We start from the raw sequence: 20020 nt of genomic DNA, 5'->3' as shown, positions 1-20020 counted from the left end.
TAGATCTTCTGTAGTAGATGATAAACAGATAGTGATTGCTCTTAAGAGATAACTACTTACTGGGAGCATGTCTACGGTGCCAATTTGGATTAGTCAATTAACTGAAGTTGCATGTTTTTGAAAGGTGGGAGGAAACCGGGGGAAACCCACGTGAGCACGAGGAGAACATGCAAACTCCGCACAGAAATGTCGGCTAGTTTGGTAATGACCAGAACCAAAGACGTTCATGCAAGGCAACAGTGCTAACCACTCGGCCACCCATCTAGGAAAGGAGAAGGAGTAGGGGTGGAAGGGGGGATTCTTCAAAACGAAGATGACTGTGCCCAGCTAGCAAAATTCTTGTGGCTCAAATCCGGCCCACATCAAACACTCACATCTGGCCCACATACCGCATGGAATGACAGCAATTGGGCGGTCCGCTCCTGTTTGCCAGATCTGTGCCACAATTAAGCCTTAGCAATATTACATATCAGCCAGAATTCAACCACATGAACCAGAACTGACCCTATTCTGGGCCACAGTTTGCTTTTATTCTGGCCCAGATCTGGCCTATTCCTTCTAATAATGAATTAAACATTGGTAGACATCATTGAATTGTATTATTTCATCACAGGTTCTGCCTCTCTTCATTTTGTTTGCTGTAATGAACAAACTTTTCAAGCAAAGTTCTCAAAAAGTTGCAACAGCCCAAAAGAAAATTTACATTAAGAGGTTCAGGGCTATAAGCCCAACTAAAGCAAACACTTTTCTCCACGATGGTGACTTTAGTCTGTGTGGTCCACATCTGTTTTGAGATAACTGGGCCACATTTGCCATGTCTCCTCTGGGCCGCTTAAGGCTCACAGCCACATTAGCCAAAGCTTACTGTGCTGAATATATGCCAAAAGTGGCCCACATATGTCTTAAGATAACTGGGCCACATTTTCCATGTGCTCTCTGGGCCACTATAGGCTAACAGCTGCATTAGCCAGAGCTTACTGTGCTGAATATTTGCCAAAAGTGGCCCACATATGTCTTAAGATAACTGGGCCACATTTTCCATGTGTTCTCAGGGCCACTATAGGCTAACGGCTGCATTAGCCAGAGCTTACTGTGCTGAATATTTGCCAAAAGTGGCCCACATATGTCTTAAGATAACTGGGCCACATTTTCCATGTGTTCTCAGGGCCACTATAGGCTAACGGCTGCATTAGCCAGAGCTTACTGTGCTGAATATTTGCCAAAAGTGGCCCACATATGTCTTAAGATAACTGGCCCACATTTTCCATGTCTTCTCTGGGCCACTATAGGCTAACGGCTGCATTAGCCAGAGCTTACTGTGCTGAATATTTGCCAAAAGTGGCCCACATATGTCTTAAGATAACTGGGCCACATTTTCCATGTGTTCTCTGGGCCACTATAGGCTAACGGCTGCATTAGCCAGAGCTTACTGTGCTGAATATTTGCCAAAAGTGGCCCACATATGTTATAAAACAACTAGGCCACATTTGCCATATTTTCTCTGGGTCACATTAGGCTCACAGCCGCAATAGCCAGAGCTTACAGTGCCAAATATTTACCAAAAGTGGCCCACATATGTCCTAAGATAACTGGGCCACATTTGCACCTACACGTGTGAGCCACTTTAGGTTTAGACATAGATTACCCTTTAAATGACTATGCCAATATTTTGCCAACTGTGGCCCACATTTGTCCTCTGTCATTTGGGCCAAATTGATCATTTTCCACATGCGCAACATTGGGCTCACATTCAAATCAGATCCAAATCTTTGCCTTAAATGGCCCATATATGAATTTGAATCTTTGTCTCCCCCCTTTGCCATTGTACAGGTGGGCCACTTCAGGCTCACATTCATTTAGTCTGGGCCAAAGGAAGACCACCAGTGCCGCATAACTGTCTAAAGTGGCCCACATTCGTATGCTATTTGGGTGGTATGAAATGTAGGTCATTTATAGTGGCTTAGGAGTCATCTGATTGGTGAATCATAAATTGGATAATGCGGGCCAGCCGCAAGCAATCATAAGCACGTGATCCTCTCAAAATTAGTTTATAAATACACTTCACTTAGATCTCAGTGTACCGATAACAAAGGGGAAAACCTGCACAATTCAGTTTCTTCAGGTCAAATTGAAGACTTTTTCAGACCTCTTTAAGAGCATTATGAATGATCTTTCAGACTCCAGGGCTAAACACTAAAGATTTTTACCTGCCTCATCAAAAAAACTTTAAATCTAGTTATTGCTTAGCCACATATTTTAAATAATGATTGTAAACAAGCAAACTCTAGTTCACTTTTTCAACATAATATTTCTTAAAACCTACAATAAACTAAATATATGCACTACAGTCTGTCTGGCTCAGTGTCCAGGTAGCAAAAAAATACAACCGAAATGTTATTGTAAGGATAATTAAGCCATATTGTTAAAAAATTATATATAATCATATTGGTGAATAGAGTTTGTTAAAGTTTTAATGAGTTGAATGGTTGGTGATTGGCCGGGTGTCGACCTGATTGGGTAGCTTAACACGGACTGAGAAAAATAAAGACCTGTTTAACATGATTAACAAGACCTACAAAGCAATATTTCAGTAAATTTAAGAGTTTTTTCAGGCATTTAATTTAGTTTTTGAAATTTTAAGACATGTTAAGGACACCATGATATGACCCCAGGACACCCTGCACCATGATAACAGTGATTATGAACGCCTCGTGTCCCACCTTTGTCTGCAGGTTCTGCATGGACTTCTCAAAGGTTTTTGGTGGCGCCCTCTGGTGGTTACAGAGAAGAGCCACAGCTCGGTTGGCTCTGTTATAGGAGAGGATCTTCTCAGGGATGTTTTCACCAGCTGTAACATTCAGCGCAAATGGGTTCGAGGTCATTTAAAAACACCAACAAGCTCTCAGGGTTTTCTTAAACAGCGCAGAGACTCACGGCTGGTCAGTTCTTTCAGCTGCTGCTGGAGGGTAATGGACGCGTTGTACGTGCGAAACACTTTGGCTGTCAATCCATCCATCAGCTCCTGTAGATATTTATTCAGAATCGACGTCTAAAGAACAGAGCAGAAGGTTCATATCACGTTAATCATATAAAGCATAACTCATCATGTATGATATACTTGAGCTGCACAGTATATCATTTCAGCATATATACCTATATATTGCAATGTACACATCCACTCTAGTCACATTGCAGCATGTGCAATGTCCAGTCGTAATTATATGTGATCAGGTACAATAGTTTCTCATTGCAAAGTGTATATCCATCATGCAGTTTTACTGATTATTGATTTTAGATCAATGATTATTAAGCACTTCAAGAGAGCAAATGATAACCTTTACAGCTGTAGATTACAAAGATTATTTGTATTTATTAATATGATGAAGATTATTTTATTTTTCAAGCTTTAGTAATATCAGAAAAGTGCTGTTTCTTTCATTTGCAATTGCTCTTTTGTATTTATCTGTGATTGTAATTTTATTATTATTATGTGTTATGAGGAACAATCCTAATAAAACTAAAATTGTATATTAATCCCCCCCCCAAAAAAGCTATTCAGTTTATCTGGTGAAATATATTACAAAATATATATTGCAGAAAAACAAAATATTAAGACAAAAACTCAAAAAGTATGAGCTCCATATTCTCACTATAGCAGATATTATAAAAACCTGATGTATCTAATACAATAACTACACCATTTGTATACACATTGTTTTATTATATACATTTTAACAAACTGCTTCATTAACAAAAATACAATGTGTGTATATATATATATATATATATATATATATATATATATATATATATATATATATATATAAAGTCAGAATTATTCGCCCCCCTTCAATTTTTTTTTTATTTTATTTATTTATTTATTTTTTTTTATATTTACCAAATGATGTCGAACAGAGCAAGGAAATTTTTACAGTATGTCTGATAATATTTTTTCTTCTGGAAAAAGCCTTGTTTGTTTTATTTCGGCAAGGATAAAAGCAGTTTTGAATTTTTTAAACACCATTTTAAGGTCAATATTATTAGGCCCTTTAAACTCATTTTTTCTCGACTGTCTACAGAACAAACCATCGTTATACAATAACTTGCCTAATTACCCTAACCTACCTTGTTACCCTTATTACCCTAGTTAAGCCTTTAAATGCCACTTTAAGCTGTATAGAAGTGTCTTGAAGAATATCTAGTCAAATATTATTTACTGTCATCATGGCAAAGATAAAATAAATCAGTTATTAGAGATGAACTATTAAAACTATTATGTTTAGAAATTTGTTGAAAAAAAATATGCACTCCGTTAAACAGAAATTTGGAGAAAAAAAAAACAGGGGGGCGAATAATTCTTACTTTAACTGTATATATATAATATATATATATATATATATATATATATATATATATATATATATATATAAAATAAGGTTTAAGTAAGATGCACATTTCTGGTGAAGTTCAACTTAAAATGGCTTACATTGAGTCGGTCAAACAGATCATCTTCAGACTGCTTGTTCTCCAGAAACAGCTGAAGGTTTTTAAAGACCTAACAGGACAACAAACAAAATAACATAGTTATTAGTTATCAAAAGTGAAGAACAAATGTGAGCCTGGAGCACAAAACCAGTCATAACTGTCAACCTTTTTTAGAAACTGAGATCACCTGAAAGCTGAATACATCATATTTCCATCGCCACTGATGTGTTAGGATAAATCAAAATTAGCTATAACTATATGTATAACTATATATCAGAGAATTCACAAAACAAATCTGAATATTTAGGAAATCTCCTTTTTGGGATGACTCGATACCTTAATAATGCATTCAGTATGATGCCAGATTGTAATAGCTTGGTATCAAAACTAAATCATTAACATAGATTTTTCATTCATTCATTTTCTTTTCTGTTTAGTCCCTTTACTAATCTGGGGTCACCACAGAGGAATGAACCGCCAACTTATCCAGCATATGTTTTACACAGCGGATGCCCATCCGGCTGCAACCCAGAACTGGGAAACACCCATACACTCTTGCATTCACACACACACTATAGACAATTTTGACAAACAGTAGTGAACCGCCCTAGAGCCATCATTCCATTCAGTATGTGATCCAGATGTGTCCTGTGTGAGAATGAAAGCAAACTGTGGCCCAGAATAGGGTCAGTTCTGGTTCATGTGGTTGAATTCTGGCTGATATGTAATATTGCTAAGGCTTAATTGTGGCCCAGATCTGGTTAACAGGAGCAGACCGCCCTAGTGCTGTCATTCCATGCGGTGTGTGGGTCGGATGTAAGTGTCTAGTGTGGGCCGGACATGAATTTTGCTAGCTGGGATATACTTGTGCAACGTAAGACTGGTTTTGTGGTTCGGGGTCACTAATGAAAGCTCCTTCAGGTTTTTCAGGTTATCTCTTAAGCTGCGTCCCAAATGGCACACTATACACTATGCACTCATGCACTATGTACTTATGCACTTACACACTCAACAGGATAGTACATGTATGTAGTGGCGTCCCAAATGGCACACTAATGTTTTTTTACTAAGCGAAAATTCAAATTGTTTCCCTGATGACGTTTGACGGTCGCCAAATCAGTGAAATAAACGACCGAATTATCAAATATTACCTGCCGTGAGTGTTGCCGCATTCACCATCGGGAGGCACTATAATCACTCTCGTAGTAGAATTTTGTTCTCACCATCCAAAATAAATAAAGTTATTCAACATGTGCGTCCGATAGCTCCGCCTCTTCCGCTACGTAAGCAAACCTGCTGTCGTTGAGCGCGTGAAGTGTCCATCATTACACACTTCATTTTAGTGGCTGAATGAGTGCATCATCCGGGAAATTAAAGTGCACTTATTATTTTTAGAGTTTTCAGTGTGAACACACTACTTACACTATTTATACTACAAAATGGCGTAGAATAGTGCATAAGTATGCGATTTGGGACGCAGCTTTACTCTTTTCTCCACTGGGATTTTGTTGTAGTAGCGGATGGAGTCTTTTCCCAGGAAGTCGAACTCCACCACGTAGTCCTGTCCGTCCAGTTGTGGATGCAGTTTGATGTGCTCCACCCGCAGCGAGCAGCAGCCCACCGTATCTGCCGTCTCCCCCTCGTCCTTCTCATTACCGGCCCTCAGAGCCAACTAAACCAAAACACACACACACACAGGACAATGCTAAAGTTTGAGCATCCGAAAACAAGATGATTAGACATTGATTAAGTTGACAGACATTGATAGATGCTTCAGAACGCAGCAGCACGGGTGGTCTTTATTCAACCTTAAAGAGCACATGTCACTCCGCTGCTCATCCTTTGCACTTCTATTGTCTCCAGCTACTGCACATGCAAATTGACTGACTATTATAGAAAGGATCGATACTTCTATTTACGGATGCATTGCCAGTATCGGAAATAACAATACTTTAGGATCAATCCACCCACCCCCATCTGAAACCCCCTGTTGTACTGCAGAGAGTGTAGTGAGGTGGTGAGTGTGTGATGAAGACAGACCTTGTCGATGAAATACAGCGCGACGGCTCTCTGTCTAATCCTCATCTCTTTGCTCCTCCAGTCCTCCCGGTACTGCGCCCGGATGCGCTCCACACACTTCTTCAGCCGCCGTGCCGTCTCGTACTTTTGCCAGTCCTTCTCTCCCTGAGACACACACCCCCATACACACACATTTACCACCACTGAAAAAAACTTCCCTTTCATGATAAGTTCAACAATTCAACACTTAATAGTCAGCACTTAATAGTAGCGGCGGTGTGTGTTATTGCTAACAATTATATTGATATATTGATAGTGGCGAGGCAGTGGCGCAGTAGGTAGTGCTGTCGCCTCACAGCAAGAAGGTCGCTGGGTTGCTGGCTCGAACCTCGGCTCAGTTGGCATTTCTGTGTGAAGTTTGCATGTTCTCCCTGCCTTCGCGTGGGTTCCCTCCGGGTGCTCCGGTTTCCGGTCCAAAAACATGCGGTACAGGTGAATTGGGTAGGCTAAATTGTCCGTAGTGTATGAGTGTGTGTGTGGATGTTTCCCAGAGATGGCTGGAAGGGCATCCGCTGCGTAAAAACTTGCTGGATAAGTTGGCGGTTCATTCCGCTGTGGCGACCCCGGATTAATAAAGGGACTAAGCCGACAAGAAAATGAATGAATATTGATAAGTTTTTGGGTCGTATTTTTTCCAATAACATTCAATCATTCACTTTATTATTTGGCTTAGTCCCTGATTTATCAGGGGTCACCACAGCAGAATGAACCACTAACCACTAACATGTTTTCTTACGCAGTGGATTTTCAATAACAGTAATTTACAGCAGTACGAATTGCTCAAATCGTGCAAATTTCCATCGAGTTGAAAAATCTGAACTTCAGTGGACATTCGTGCCGTGTTAACCAATCAGGAGCTTGCTCTTGTATGGGCGTGAATATATACGTAGTGCCTGTTGTTGATGTGCCGAGGGTGATGAACTCACAGAGCCGGGTGCACCTCTGAAAGGATGTAGTAGATCAGACACGGCGCCAAACAAATCTACGCTGTTTTCAGCCTTCCTAAAGCACATAAAGCACAGCTACTCTCTCAATAAAATACGTTACGCCCCATTCACACGGGGCGTCAGCGTCAACGCTTCCCATTCACTTTGAATAGGTGACATCAGGCGTTGCCGAACTGCATTGTGGATGCATCAGCGCCCCTTCAGGGGCTTAGCTCGCTGCAGAAGTTGGGACTAGCTCAACTTTTCAAGCGTCGACGGAAGCGTCAGCCAATCAGATCGGTGTATGCAAATACACCAGCTAGACAGTGGTTAATTGCTGACTGAATTTCATTGGCTGACGCTTCTATGATGATGGCTTCAGCCCCAACTTCAGACACGCCTTCAGTCAAGCGTTGACGCTGAAGCCCCGTGTGAATGCGGTGTTAGCCGTTTTGCAATGAAAGCTTTAGAAGCCATGACATGAATCCACATCTATTGTGAAGTGAATTTGATGCACAAATTAAGCCAATTTGACTTTTTTTTGGAGATTTGTTTGCGCATGCCGTGTCTGGTGTGACCACAGCATAAGAAATTATATGTAAGAGGTTTATATGTGTGGTGACAGATGAAGCACACTTCAGTCTTGCTCTGCTACACACTGCATTACATTGTGAAATAGCACATTTAGTATAGTCTGAGAACAGTGTGTGTTGGAGACCTTGATTCTGGAGCTGGGGTTGAGCATGATGTACTTGATGGAGCCCTGAATGTTCTCCGTCCAGGACACCAGCCAGGTGACTTTATTATCATGACGGACCTCCTTCCACCTGGTGCCCGGCGGCGCTTTGGGCTGAACTGAGTCTCTGAGGACGAAACACATCAACTCCGTCTTGCACACATTTACTTCTCGGAGAAAAGAGATTCGCTGTATGATGAAAAGGAAATCTATAGGGTGTAAAGTCTGCCTCTGTGAAAACAGGATATATGCAGGAATCCTAAAAGTAATTCCAATACCTTTTTAAGACTTTTTAAAGACGTTCTCAGATTACTTTAAGACCTCATCGCCACTTCAAGTTCTAATTAGCCACATGAATTTAGAGACCAAGACCTTAATTAGCTTGTTTAGGTGTGTTTGATTAGGGTTGGAGCTAAAATCTGCAGGACGCCGGCCCTCCAGGTTTGGTGACCACTGCTCTACACCTTGAAAATAATAACACAATGCAGAAAGATGAGAGACTCACTTGCTGCAGTTGATGATGATGTCCTCGGGTCGGATGCGGCGCTTCAGTTTGCCCATCTTCGGATGATCCCCGCGGCCTCTAAACAGACCTGGAGGCTCAATCCGGAAGTTTCCGATGCGCTCCCGGTGGTTGTCCATCAGGCAGAAGCCATACTCCTGCAGGATGCGCTCATTCTCTTCTTTGTTTTTCTGTTAAGACATGACACATCTGTGTGTAACACTCTAATAATATAATTGTGCTTGTTTGGATCTGGATTAAGGCTAATTTATACTTTTAGTACATAGAAAGAGCTTGATTCGCTGGTTCAGGTGTGTCTAATTGGGGTTGAAACTAAACTTTGCAGGACACCAGCCCTCCGAGTGTGGACACCCCTGGTTTAAACTAAACTAAAAAATAATAATTTAATGCAAATTTTCTCTAAAGAAGTTGTTATTCCGCCTGTTTACAGCATCGTTGCGGACGTTTTACGTCATAACTAAGGTGGTTCAAACAACTGATCTGCGAAAGAGAAACTACAGTTTTGGGAAACACTCCACACCACATCGTTCAACTCTCAAACGACGCATCGTACTATTGTAGTTCAGTCGCGAGTTATGTTGTTGTTTGGGAAACGCATCCCTGATTGGTCAGATTGTATAAACCAAGGGGTTTTCAAACTGTGGGTCGTGACCCACTAGTGGGTCGCACAGTGAACAAAGGTGGGCCGCGCAACGTCACATAGCTGCAGCTATATTTACATTGCGGAGAATCAAAACCAGTACGATTGACGGCAATAACTCAAAAACCTCTTACCCTAAAAATATCTAAAGTGTGTTTCCGACAAAAAGACAAAGCTAGTTGTGTTTCACAGCTGTCTTTTTCTTTCTTTTTTGCGCTCGACATTACATGCACTGCTCCGTTTGAGCTCTCGCAATCTGCGTTTAGCCGGTAGAGCTCGCACTGAGCGGTGCTCTCAGTAAGGGATCGTCGAAAAAGAGCTAATTTTTTATTTTATTTTTTTTTGCTCTATTCTGCGTGTTTTATTTTAAACACTACTAATTTTCTCTTAAATGAGCACAAACAGTTACTAAAGTAGTCGAATGCTTCATTATAGATCTGTGCATTCTAACATTAACACCTATCAAACAAAACACAATGAGAGATTCATTTGCTGCTCTTTACTAAATAACTATAGTAACTTTAATCAATATGCAAATACAATTAAAAGTGAAATAAATTTTAGAGCTTTATTTAATTTCTGGATAGGCCATTGATTTTAATAGGCTAAACCTTTTATTTTATTGTCAATATTTTCTATTGTTTGCTATGTATTCTATCATTTGAAGCTATTTGTTTTCCAATATTTTTTACATCCCAACGTTGACAGATTGCTAATCAATAAATAGCTATAGTGCTCTCTGTTAGTTTTCACATCAGCTAATGTTATGGAAGGGCATAGATGTTATGGAAATAGTAATAGTAATGTAACTACCCCATCATTCCTTCCTCAAGCAAATGTGTAAATATTAGATCAATTCAGCAATAATGTTAATTGCATTGGCATATTTATCTGACGTTTGTCCAGCTTGTAGTAGTCGATCAAAAAGCGATTTAGTTTCTTATGACTATACACTAGCAGTGGAATTTACTGAGATGTGACGAGGCTTGATCAAAGGTTGATCATATTCTCTTCTGAAAAAAGAAGAGGATCTTTTTCAACAAAAAAATGATCAGAGTTACAGTCAGCATCCCACAAAAAGCACTTCGAGCCTCATTTTGTGCAAATCAAATCACAAAATCCAAAAAGCCGCACACCATATATTTTTGACTGCTTTGAATGGAGACAATTTTTACCCATTTTTCCATATTAAAATATTATGGTGGGTCTTGAGATTGAATTACTTGCCTAGGTGGGTCCCGGAATAAAAAAGTTTGGAAATCCCTAGTATAAACAACTTATGAATGTAGCACACAAATGCTTGGCACATAAAATGAATTCAATTTATTGCACTTCTCTACAATATGGGTACCGCATATTCACCTTATTCTCTGTGGACGAGCGAGCGCAGCCATTTGAATCATTTTGGTTTGAGACTTCCGCTCTCATTCACTTCCATTCATTTTTAGATGTTAAAACCAGGTCGTTACGCTGCTTGATGTTGCAAACTGATATTTTTCTTATTCTATTATTCTACTTGGTCTGTATAGTCATGCAAACACTTGTTTGTAGAGCAAGTAATTTGACCGTTTTCAACCATTTATTATTCCTAGTCATTTTTCCCATAGGCTACTGAACCGGAAGTTCTAAAACAAGCGCACTTCCACATTGAAGAATAAGGTCAATATTATTATCAGGATGACGATCATTTCTTGATATAGTGTGCAGGCATAATCTGGACACAGAACTCACCTGTTTCTCCTCTTTTGACATCTGTTTTCTGGCCTCGGATTGTGCTTTAAAGTACTCGTGCATCTGAGTGAAGTCGCATTTCTTCAGCTCCGTGATCTTCGACTTCTCCTCTGACGTCATTTCCTTACAAGAAACGTTTGTGGGAGAACATTTAAACTTTTCTCTATTTTCAAATGCTTTTCCCTTAAATCTGGCAGTCGAGTACAGTAAATTAAGAGCAACAATGATGAAGCAGGCATGGGATGATAACCGTGTCAAGGTATACCGCGGTTTGGAAAAGTCAACGTTTTAAAACCGCCAAAATTTCCTGCTATTCCTTTCCTAAGGTATGCGTAAGATTTTTTTATTTATTTAATATTTGATATATATATTTATTTATTTTTTTGTTTGTTTTTTAGGACAACAGTATCTCCAGCAGAAAAGATATCCAAAGATGTAGGGTTGGGCTGATAGACGATTCCATCGTCCATCGCCGATGGCCAATAGACAACACGATGCTGAGCCGGCATCGCCGATCCTCCGCCCCGCCGCAAACCTGCTTGTGAAAAATACACACTCAGGTGCCATTTACACGAATACGTCTTAGTATTAAAATGCATTTAAGAACGAAAATGATCCACATCCACACCGTGTTTTACCTAGCATCTCTGAACAGCTCTCCGTCCGCTGAAAACGCTCATCACGATACCACACACACACACAGCCACACACACTGTCATGTGCTCTTCTAAGTTCCAGTGAGCAGTGTACGTCGGACAGTTTATCAAAGATGTACCGCTGGATCGTGTGTCACTATAGTTGTTAAACGTGATATTCAGACATCGCAAATCTCCCGGAAGTTTCAGCAGTCTCCCGCAAATGCACAGAGGCTCCGAATGCCCGCAAGCGTGATAATCTCCCTCCCGGTTCTCAAATAAGTCGCGCAACCTTCTCACCCCTCACCACCGGATCCCTCCATCGGCCCAACCCTACATCTTTATATATTTTTTCTGCTGGAGATACTGTTGTCATGAAAAAATTAAAATTAATCAAAATAAAATTAAAATAAATCAAATATTAAATAAATAAAAAATCCTACTCATATCCTAGAAACAGAATAGTAGAACATTTTGGCGGTTTTAAAACTTTGATTTTCCGGATCTCTCATCAGACATCGTATGATGCCAAATTAGTCGACATCGCCCAACTCTACAAAGATGCCATTTTAAATTGTAAAGAAATCTGTGTTTTAAAAAAGACAACAGAAGTCAAAGATTAATTTTTAATAATTTAGCCTGACATGTTACCTGCTCCATAATTTTAATGTTTCTCTACATAAAATATTTTGTGTTCAAAGGGGAAATGTATTTATTTTTTTATATACAGATGAAGTCAGAATTATTAGCCCTCTTTTGATTATTTTTTTTTTTTATATTTCCAAAATGATTTTTAACAGAGTAATGAAATTTTCACAGTTTGTCTGATAATATTTTTTCTTCTAGAGAAAGTCTTATTTGTTTTATTTCGGCTAGAATAAAAGCAGTTGTTAATTTAAAAAAATATATTTTTGGGACAATATTATTAGCCCCTTTAAGCTATTTTTTTTTCAATAATGTACAGAATTGTTATACAATAACTTGCCTAATTACCCTAACCTGCCTAGTTCACCTTATTACCCTAGTTAAGCCTTTTAATGTCACTTTAAGCTGTATAGAAGTGTCTTGAAAAATATCTAGTAAAATATTATTTACTGTCATCACAGCAAAGATAAAATAAATCAGTTATTAGAAATGAGTTATTAAAACTATTATGCTTGGAAAAGTGATGAAACAATCTTCCCAGAAAAGAACAGAAATTGGGGAAAAAAATAAACAGGGACGCTAACAATTCAGGGGGGCTAATAATTCTGACTTCAACTGTATATTTTAGAGCAGTAATCACAATACCAAGGTTATCATACCGTCAGAATCTTATACCGGCCCATGCCTATAATGAAGTATCAGTGATTTTAAGACTGCGTTACCTTCCTCCAGTCTTTGAAGAAGTTCTTTCTGAATATTTCATTAGTTGTGTACTCGTGCTCCAGCATTTTTGCATAAAATGTGGCCACTTCCTCCGCAGCGGGGCTCAGTTTCATGGCATTTCCTGAAGGAAAACGAGATGATTGTTTCAACATTTCAATCATACACCATCTCACTATTCATTATGATACTTTATCTTTAAAAAGCCAATATTTATGACTGATTTTCATATTTTTTTTTTCCTAACTGACAAAAAATGATGGGTGGCATGGTGGCTCAGCGGTGAGCACTGTTGCCTCACAGCAGGAAGGTTGCTGGTTCGATTCCTGGCTTGGCCAGTTGGCATTTCTGTATGGAGTTTGCATGTTCTTCCAGTGTTAGCAGTTTCCCTTAGTCCAAACACATGTGCTATAGGTGAATTGAATGAAGTAAATTGGCCATAGTGTATGAGTGTGTGTGTGAATGAGTGTTTCCCAGTACTGGGTTGCGGATGGAAGAGCATCCGCTGTGTAAAACATGGAATAGTCGGCGGTTCATTCCGCTGTTGTGACTGATAAATAAGGGACTAAGCTGAGGTAAAATGACTAATCAGGTAAGCATACTGTACAGATCCACTTCCACATTTTAGATGAATGTAGTTAGGAGTAATTGCACTGGCTGTAATATCGTTGGTCTATCATTTCTGTAAAAGCCCATGTAGCATTTGCGAGTGGAACATGATAGTGTACAGGTGGTGGGGTCAAAGGTCAACGCTCCTCACCATCGTAATAAAACTTGATATGGCCTGGCAGGGGTTCATATGGCGGAGGAAACACAGGACCTTTATGCTCCAGAAACCTCCATTTGGAGCCATCTGTGTATCTCTCCTCCTCCCACCTGAGCAACAGAGGAAGAGAAGTCAAGAACTATAATATAATATATAAGAATATAATAAAATATAATATAAAATAAAATAGGGGGCAACACAGTGGTGCAGTAGGTAGTGCTGTCGCCTCAAAGCAAGAAGGTCGCTGGTTCGAGCCTCGGCTTAGTTGGCATTACTGTGTGGAGTTTGCATGTTCTCCCTGTGTTCGCGTGGGTTTCCTTAGGGTGCTCCGGTTTCCCCCACAGTCCAAAGACATGCGGTACAGGTGAATTGGGTAGGCTAAATTGTCCGTAGTGTATGAGTGTGTGTGTGGATGTTTCCCAGAGATGGGTTGCGGGTGGAAGGGCATCCGCTGCGTAAAAACTTAGTGGATAAGTTGGCGGTTCATTCCACTGTGGCGACCCCGGATTAATAAAGGGACTAAGCCGACAAGAAAATGGATGGATGAATGAATAATATAATATAATATAATATAATATAATATAATATAATATAATATAATATAATATAATATAATATAATATAATATAATATAAAATAAAATAATATAAAATAATATATAATAATATAATATAAAATAATATAAAATAATATAATATCAAATAATATATTATAATATAATATAATATAACATAATATAATATAATATAATAAAGTATAATATAGTATAAAATAAAAAAATATAATATTTCATTTCATTTCATTTTCTTGAAGGCTTTCTTGCTCTGCGTTTCACGGAAACCTTTCTGAACGACACCATACCGGACAACATGCTTCACCAACCAGGCTATCAATGACAAGGACGTTTCTTAATTCCCCCAACGTATGTAGGGCCATGAAACTCCTGACTGTACTTAACATTTCACTGACATTTAATATTGACATTAAAATAGCAGAGTAATGATAAGGTTAAAGGGACTAAGCCGAAAATAAAATAAATGAAGGATGATGCTTTGAATGTGTCATTTTCATGTTCAAAGAACTTTAGTCAAATGTCTTGAATTCAATACTGTAACATTCAAATGTGGTGTCTGAAATACTGATCAAATGTGCATTATTTGTTCTTGTACAAGATTTAAGATTTTTAAACGAAGAATTGATAATTTGTAGTTGTTTTTGACAGCAGCACAGGACAACTGCTGAAATAACACCTTAAACAAATTTCATTTCAAACACAATTCAAGCACTTTCAAGGACCGGTGTTTGTTTTGAAGTACATTCCAGGCCTTGAATCCATATGTCTGACATTCAAGTACTTTCAAGAAGTGTGGAAACCCTGGTTTGAGCATGTGAACACAATAAAAGGTGTTCAAAAACCTGCTCAACAGCATTCAAATGTTTATTTTAAAAAAGAAGTCAGTAATTTAGAAAGCACTACCTGCGATGCATATCATGACAACATTTTTGGCACTGAATTGATGAAGGAAATTAAAAAGTTTAAAATAGCATAACAGGGGCACTCTTTGTTTATAAAAGATTTATCGTGATTATGTCCCACCATTTCCACTTCTCCTCCGGCTGGTTTTTGGCTTTCTTCTTTCCTCCAGTGGTGTCTTTCTTCTCCTCTTTTATCTTCTTCTTTGGTTTCTTTTCCTAGTACAGTCAGAACAGATGTTACTAACAGCTGTAACCCAAATCGCATACTTATGCACTATTGTACGCAAATTTTTGTAGTATGAATAGTACAAGTAGCGCAAACAAATTCTACAAATTCTAAAAAGAAAGAGTGCACTTTAAAACCCGAATGATGCACTTGCTCAATGCACCGATAAATATCGAACACTTCACGCACTGAACGCTAGCCGTTTTGCTCATAGCAAAGGGGAGTAGCTATTAGGCGCTCATGTTGGATTTCTGTATTTATTTTGGATTGTTAAAGACAAATTCTCCTCCACATTATGCCAACTATATAGGTACTATTTGGTAGTTCAGTCATTTATTTTAATTATATGGCAACAGATAAACAGCGTCTGGGAAACTTGAATATTCGCTTAGTAAAAAAAGTTTTGTGTTCCATTTGGGACGACACTAAATTCTGGACCACACGGTTGAGCGTATAAGAGCGTAAGTGTCAACGCAACTTGAGAGATGGTGTGCCACAGCCATATCACCCTGCAGCCCAAGACCGGTTACTCACTGAAGCTAAGCAAGGCTGAGCCTGGTCATTACCCAGACCACATTGGAAAGCAAGGTTGCAGTTAGAAGTGGTGTTAGTGAGGCCAGCAGGGGGCGCTCAACCTGTGGTCTGTGTGAGTCCTAATGCCCCAGTAAAAAAGTAAAGGGGACCCTACACTGTTAGCGGGCGCCGTCTTTCGGATGAGACGTTTAACCGAGGTCCTGACTCTCTGTGGTCATTAAAAAATCCAATGGCACTTCTCGTAAAGAGTAGGGGTGTAACCCCAGTGTCCTGGCCAAAGTCCCTCAATAGGCCCTTACCCATCATGGCCTCCTAATCATCCCCATCCACCGAATTGGCTCTATCACTGTCTCTCCACTCCACCAATAGCTGGTGTGTGGTGAGCGCACTGGCGGTGGTGTGAAGAGACTCCCCTCATGATTGTGAAGTGCTTTGGGTGTGTGGCCACACACAATAAATGTGCTATATAAATACACATTACATTACATTACTTCTTCAAGAGTATGAGCGATACGTACCACCCTCTCCTCAAAATCACTGTCTTCCTCTTCCTGTTTGCGTTTTTTCACCTTCTTCTCATTCTCCACTTTTACCTTTTTGGGCTTGTGTTCATACCTGCATAACAAACAAAAATCATCACGATTTGACAAACATGCATAAGATACATAAGGAGGATCATGGGAATAGGATTGCAAATAGGGTGGAAAATTTCCATGGGATCTTGGAATTTCGAAAATATGCAGCTGATTGGAATGTTTTCACTTGATTGAATGGGTGTTAATCAGATGATAGATATGGGCCAGTAGGGGCCTTCTGCACCTGCTTGTAGGCTCAGAAGGTTTTTATCATCCATCCACATAGTTACTCGGCTATAGATCAGATACATCTGCAGCCGGAAGTTAACAAGAATTACCCTCACCAGGGTGCTCGAGGGTACATGGGAGTACGCCAAACCAGTCCACATGTGTTTTGTGGACTTGGAGAAGGCATTCGACCAAGTCCCTTGTGGCGTTCTGTGGAGGGTGATCGGGGAGTATGGGGTTAGAGTGGCTTGGTTAAGGACCGTCTCTTCCCTGTATGAACAGAGTAGGAGTCTGGTTCGCATTGCCGGCAATAAGTCAGAATTGTTTCCAGTGCATGTTGGACTCCGGCAGGGCTGCCCTTTGTCACCAATTCTGTTTATAATTTTTATGGACAGAATTTCAAGGCGCAGCCTTGGGGTGGAGAGGGGGCCGGTTGGGGATCACAGGATTTCATCTCTGTTATTCGCAGACGATGTTGTTCTGTTGGCTTTATCAAACATGGAACTTCAGCATGCGCTGCATGGGGTATTTTGTTGCCGAGTGCGACGCGGCTGGGATGAGAATCAGCACCTTCAAGTCCGAGGCCATGGTGCTCCACTGGAAAAAGGTGGTTTATCATCTCCAGGTTGGAGGAAAGTGTTACCCCAGGTGGAGGAGTTTAAGTATCTCGGGGTTTTGTTCATGAGTGAAGGAAGGATGGAGATTGACAGGTGGATCAGTGCAGCGGCAGCAGTAATATGGCCAATGTACAGGTCTGTTGTGGTGAAGCAGGAGCTGAGCCGAAAGGCAAAGCTTTCGATTTACCGGTCAATCTACGTTCCTAATCTCACCTATGGTCATGAGCTTTAGGTCATGACCGAAAGAACAAGACCTTGGATACAAGTGGCCGAAATGAGTTTCCTTCGAAGGGTGACAGGGCTCACTCTTATACATAGGGTAAGGATCTCTTACACTCGGGAGGAGCTCGGAGTTGAGCCGCTGCTCCTCCACATCGAGAGAAGTCAGCTGAGGTGGCTCAGGCATCTGTTTTGGATGCCTCCTGGACGCCTACCTAGGGAGGTGTTGCAGGCATGTCCCACTAAGAGGAGGCCTCAGGGAAGACCCAGGACATGCTGAAGGGACTTTGTCTTTTGGCTGGCCTAGGAAAGCCTCAGGATCCCCCCCCAGAGGAGCTGAAGGAACTGTCTGGGGAGAGGTCAGTCTGGGGTTCTCTCCTAAGACTGCTGCCCCCACGACCCAGCCCCAGAACAGTGGAAGAAAATGAATAAATAAATTAATGAATGAAATTTCCCATTAATTTTATTTGTTTTACACCCCTACCCCAACCCAACTGTTACAGTAATGTGAAAACAGATCTGGATCTGGAGTCTTCTCTATTTGGATAGCAGATTAACTATGTTGATGGATAATAACAGCCTTTTGAGCCAACCAGTAGGGGTCTTCCAGCCTTGAAATTTCAAGAATTTTGCAACCCTACATGGGAAGAAAGCTGCACATACTCGTCTTCATCTCGCTCTCTCTTGAGCGGTTTCTCGTGTTTGACGGTGTGATGATTGTCTGTGTCCTCTTCCACTTTAATTGATGAAGGGCTGAAACAAGACATGCACTTTGTATTAAACAGATGATAAAATTTTACAGATCCTGTCAATCATTTTCCTGAAGTAAATGTAAAAAACTAAAGTGAATGTCTCCATATTTAATTAATGACGTCTTTTAAAATATAAACTGTATAGACTTTTCTAAGCCTTTAGAATTGACTTTTGGAAGCAGGAGGCAGATGAGTTCCTCATGTTACTCAGTATTTCCTCATTCTGACCACCAGTGTTGGGTGTAATATGAGCTATATAATCAGGTTTCTTTACTCAGATCAGATTACTTTACGTTACTAGTAAAATGACTTTTTAATCTCTGATAAAATATCAAAGTTACTCTTTCACAAAAGTCACACCAGTTACTTTGTTTTCCCATTTGTTGAAAGCTCTTCTGTCCCCATGTTGGGAGAAATCGAAAATATGTTAGATACAATTTGTGTAAACATTCTAGCTTAAACGTGAACACATGTTTATTCATCTCACTTTGTGTCCTTAAAATGATAATAAAAAGAATGTGGGATTTTCATAGCTGAGGAGAGATTTTTCATGCAGCCTATGTGCAGTGAAGTCCAGAAAGGTGTGTTCGAGCTGCGCCTCAACTCCACAGATGTCAACATTTTCATCAGTATGATGTTTTTTGCTTCACAATTCTCTCTGGTTGTAAAAGGGCTTTAAATTATTTCTAAATAAAATTACACATTTTTTAAAATTATAACACGCATTATTAAAAAAAACCCCCGTTGATATCAAAAAAGGTAACGCAAAAGTATGTTGACACATTACTTTTACTTAATAAGTGTCACGATCACCAGTGATCCAGCCTGTGAAGATCGCTGAAGAACTACAAATCTGCCTATTTATTGAACTACAAACGTCCTCATGCACTTCACTCACACGCCTGGCCCAGATCCCCCCAGATTGCGAACACATACAGGTGAAGAAGATCAGGATTCATCAGATGGACTATAAACACCGCACACACACATCATTGCTGAGTCTTGTTTCTGTTTTAGAGCATCACATAAGCGTTTTTTCTTGCCTACCGGCCGCGTTCGCCGACTGAGTTCCAGTCCAGGGAAGAGCGGTTCCAGAAATCAGGAAAGACAAAAAACAGAATCCAAAAAAATAAAGCGAATGAGTTCGTAACGGGGCAAGAAAGCGGTGAAATCCGAAAACGCAGTCAAAAACAGACGAGGGCTTTTCTTTTTCTGCACGGCTTTTGTAAATCGTCGCTCGGGTTTAGGGAAGAAGGAGGAGGAGGAGGGTGGCCGCGTTATCCGATTGTCTGGCCGCCCAGTCGATCATTCAGTCAGTCGGACAGACGGTCGCTCGACAGCAGCCTCCGGCGGCTTTTTACCCGAGAACAGCAAGGGCGCGAACAGCGTGCGCAAGCGTTCGAGACGCAAAAAAGCATGCACGGCGGCCTCTCGCGGATTCGTGAAAACAAAAACTGCACAAATACGTGCCTCCCGGGACATATTTTGCGGTCTCCAGAAACGTCCG

At 40.2% G+C, this 20020-nt stretch overlaps 2 protein-coding genes across 3 annotated transcripts in view; both read right to left on the bottom strand.

Annotated features, from left to right (window-relative positions):
- The window catches only part of ggt7 (gamma-glutamyltransferase 7), a 219444-nt gene that overhangs the window by 104475 nt on the left and 94949 nt on the right, over window positions 1–20020 (bottom strand). The window lies entirely within an intron of this gene.
- top1b (DNA topoisomerase Ib) overlaps window positions 1–20020 on the bottom strand; it is a 32310-nt gene that overhangs the window by 5815 nt on the left and 6475 nt on the right. Inside the window, exons 6-18 of the mRNA XM_087306419.1 lie at window positions 18425–18514; window positions 16641–16737; window positions 15484–15578; window positions 13881–13996; window positions 13123–13244; window positions 11121–11243; window positions 8732–8919; window positions 8209–8353; window positions 6526–6669; window positions 5972–6157; window positions 4487–4555; window positions 2935–3049; window positions 2721–2848 (exon numbers count right to left, since the gene is read on the bottom strand). Of these exons, the coding sequence (XP_087162545.1) occupies window positions 2721–2848; window positions 2935–3049; window positions 4487–4555; window positions 5972–6157; window positions 6526–6669; window positions 8209–8353; window positions 8732–8919; window positions 11121–11243; window positions 13123–13244; window positions 13881–13996; window positions 15484–15578; window positions 16641–16737; window positions 18425–18514 (1618 nt within the window). The remainder of the gene's footprint in view (window positions 1–2720; window positions 2849–2934; window positions 3050–4486; window positions 4556–5971; window positions 6158–6525; window positions 6670–8208; window positions 8354–8731; window positions 8920–11120; window positions 11244–13122; window positions 13245–13880; window positions 13997–15483; window positions 15579–16640; window positions 16738–18424; window positions 18515–20020) is intronic.

The sequence above is a fragment of the Danio rerio genome, chromosome 23, assembly GCF_052040795.2.
Source record: "Danio rerio strain M-AB ecotype USA chromosome 23, GRCz13ab, whole genome shotgun sequence".
NCBI classification, from domain to species: Eukaryota; Metazoa; Chordata; class Actinopteri; order Cypriniformes; family Danionidae; genus Danio; species Danio rerio.
Note: the sequence above shows the minus strand (reverse complement) of the source record. Positions and strands in the feature narration are given on the sequence as shown.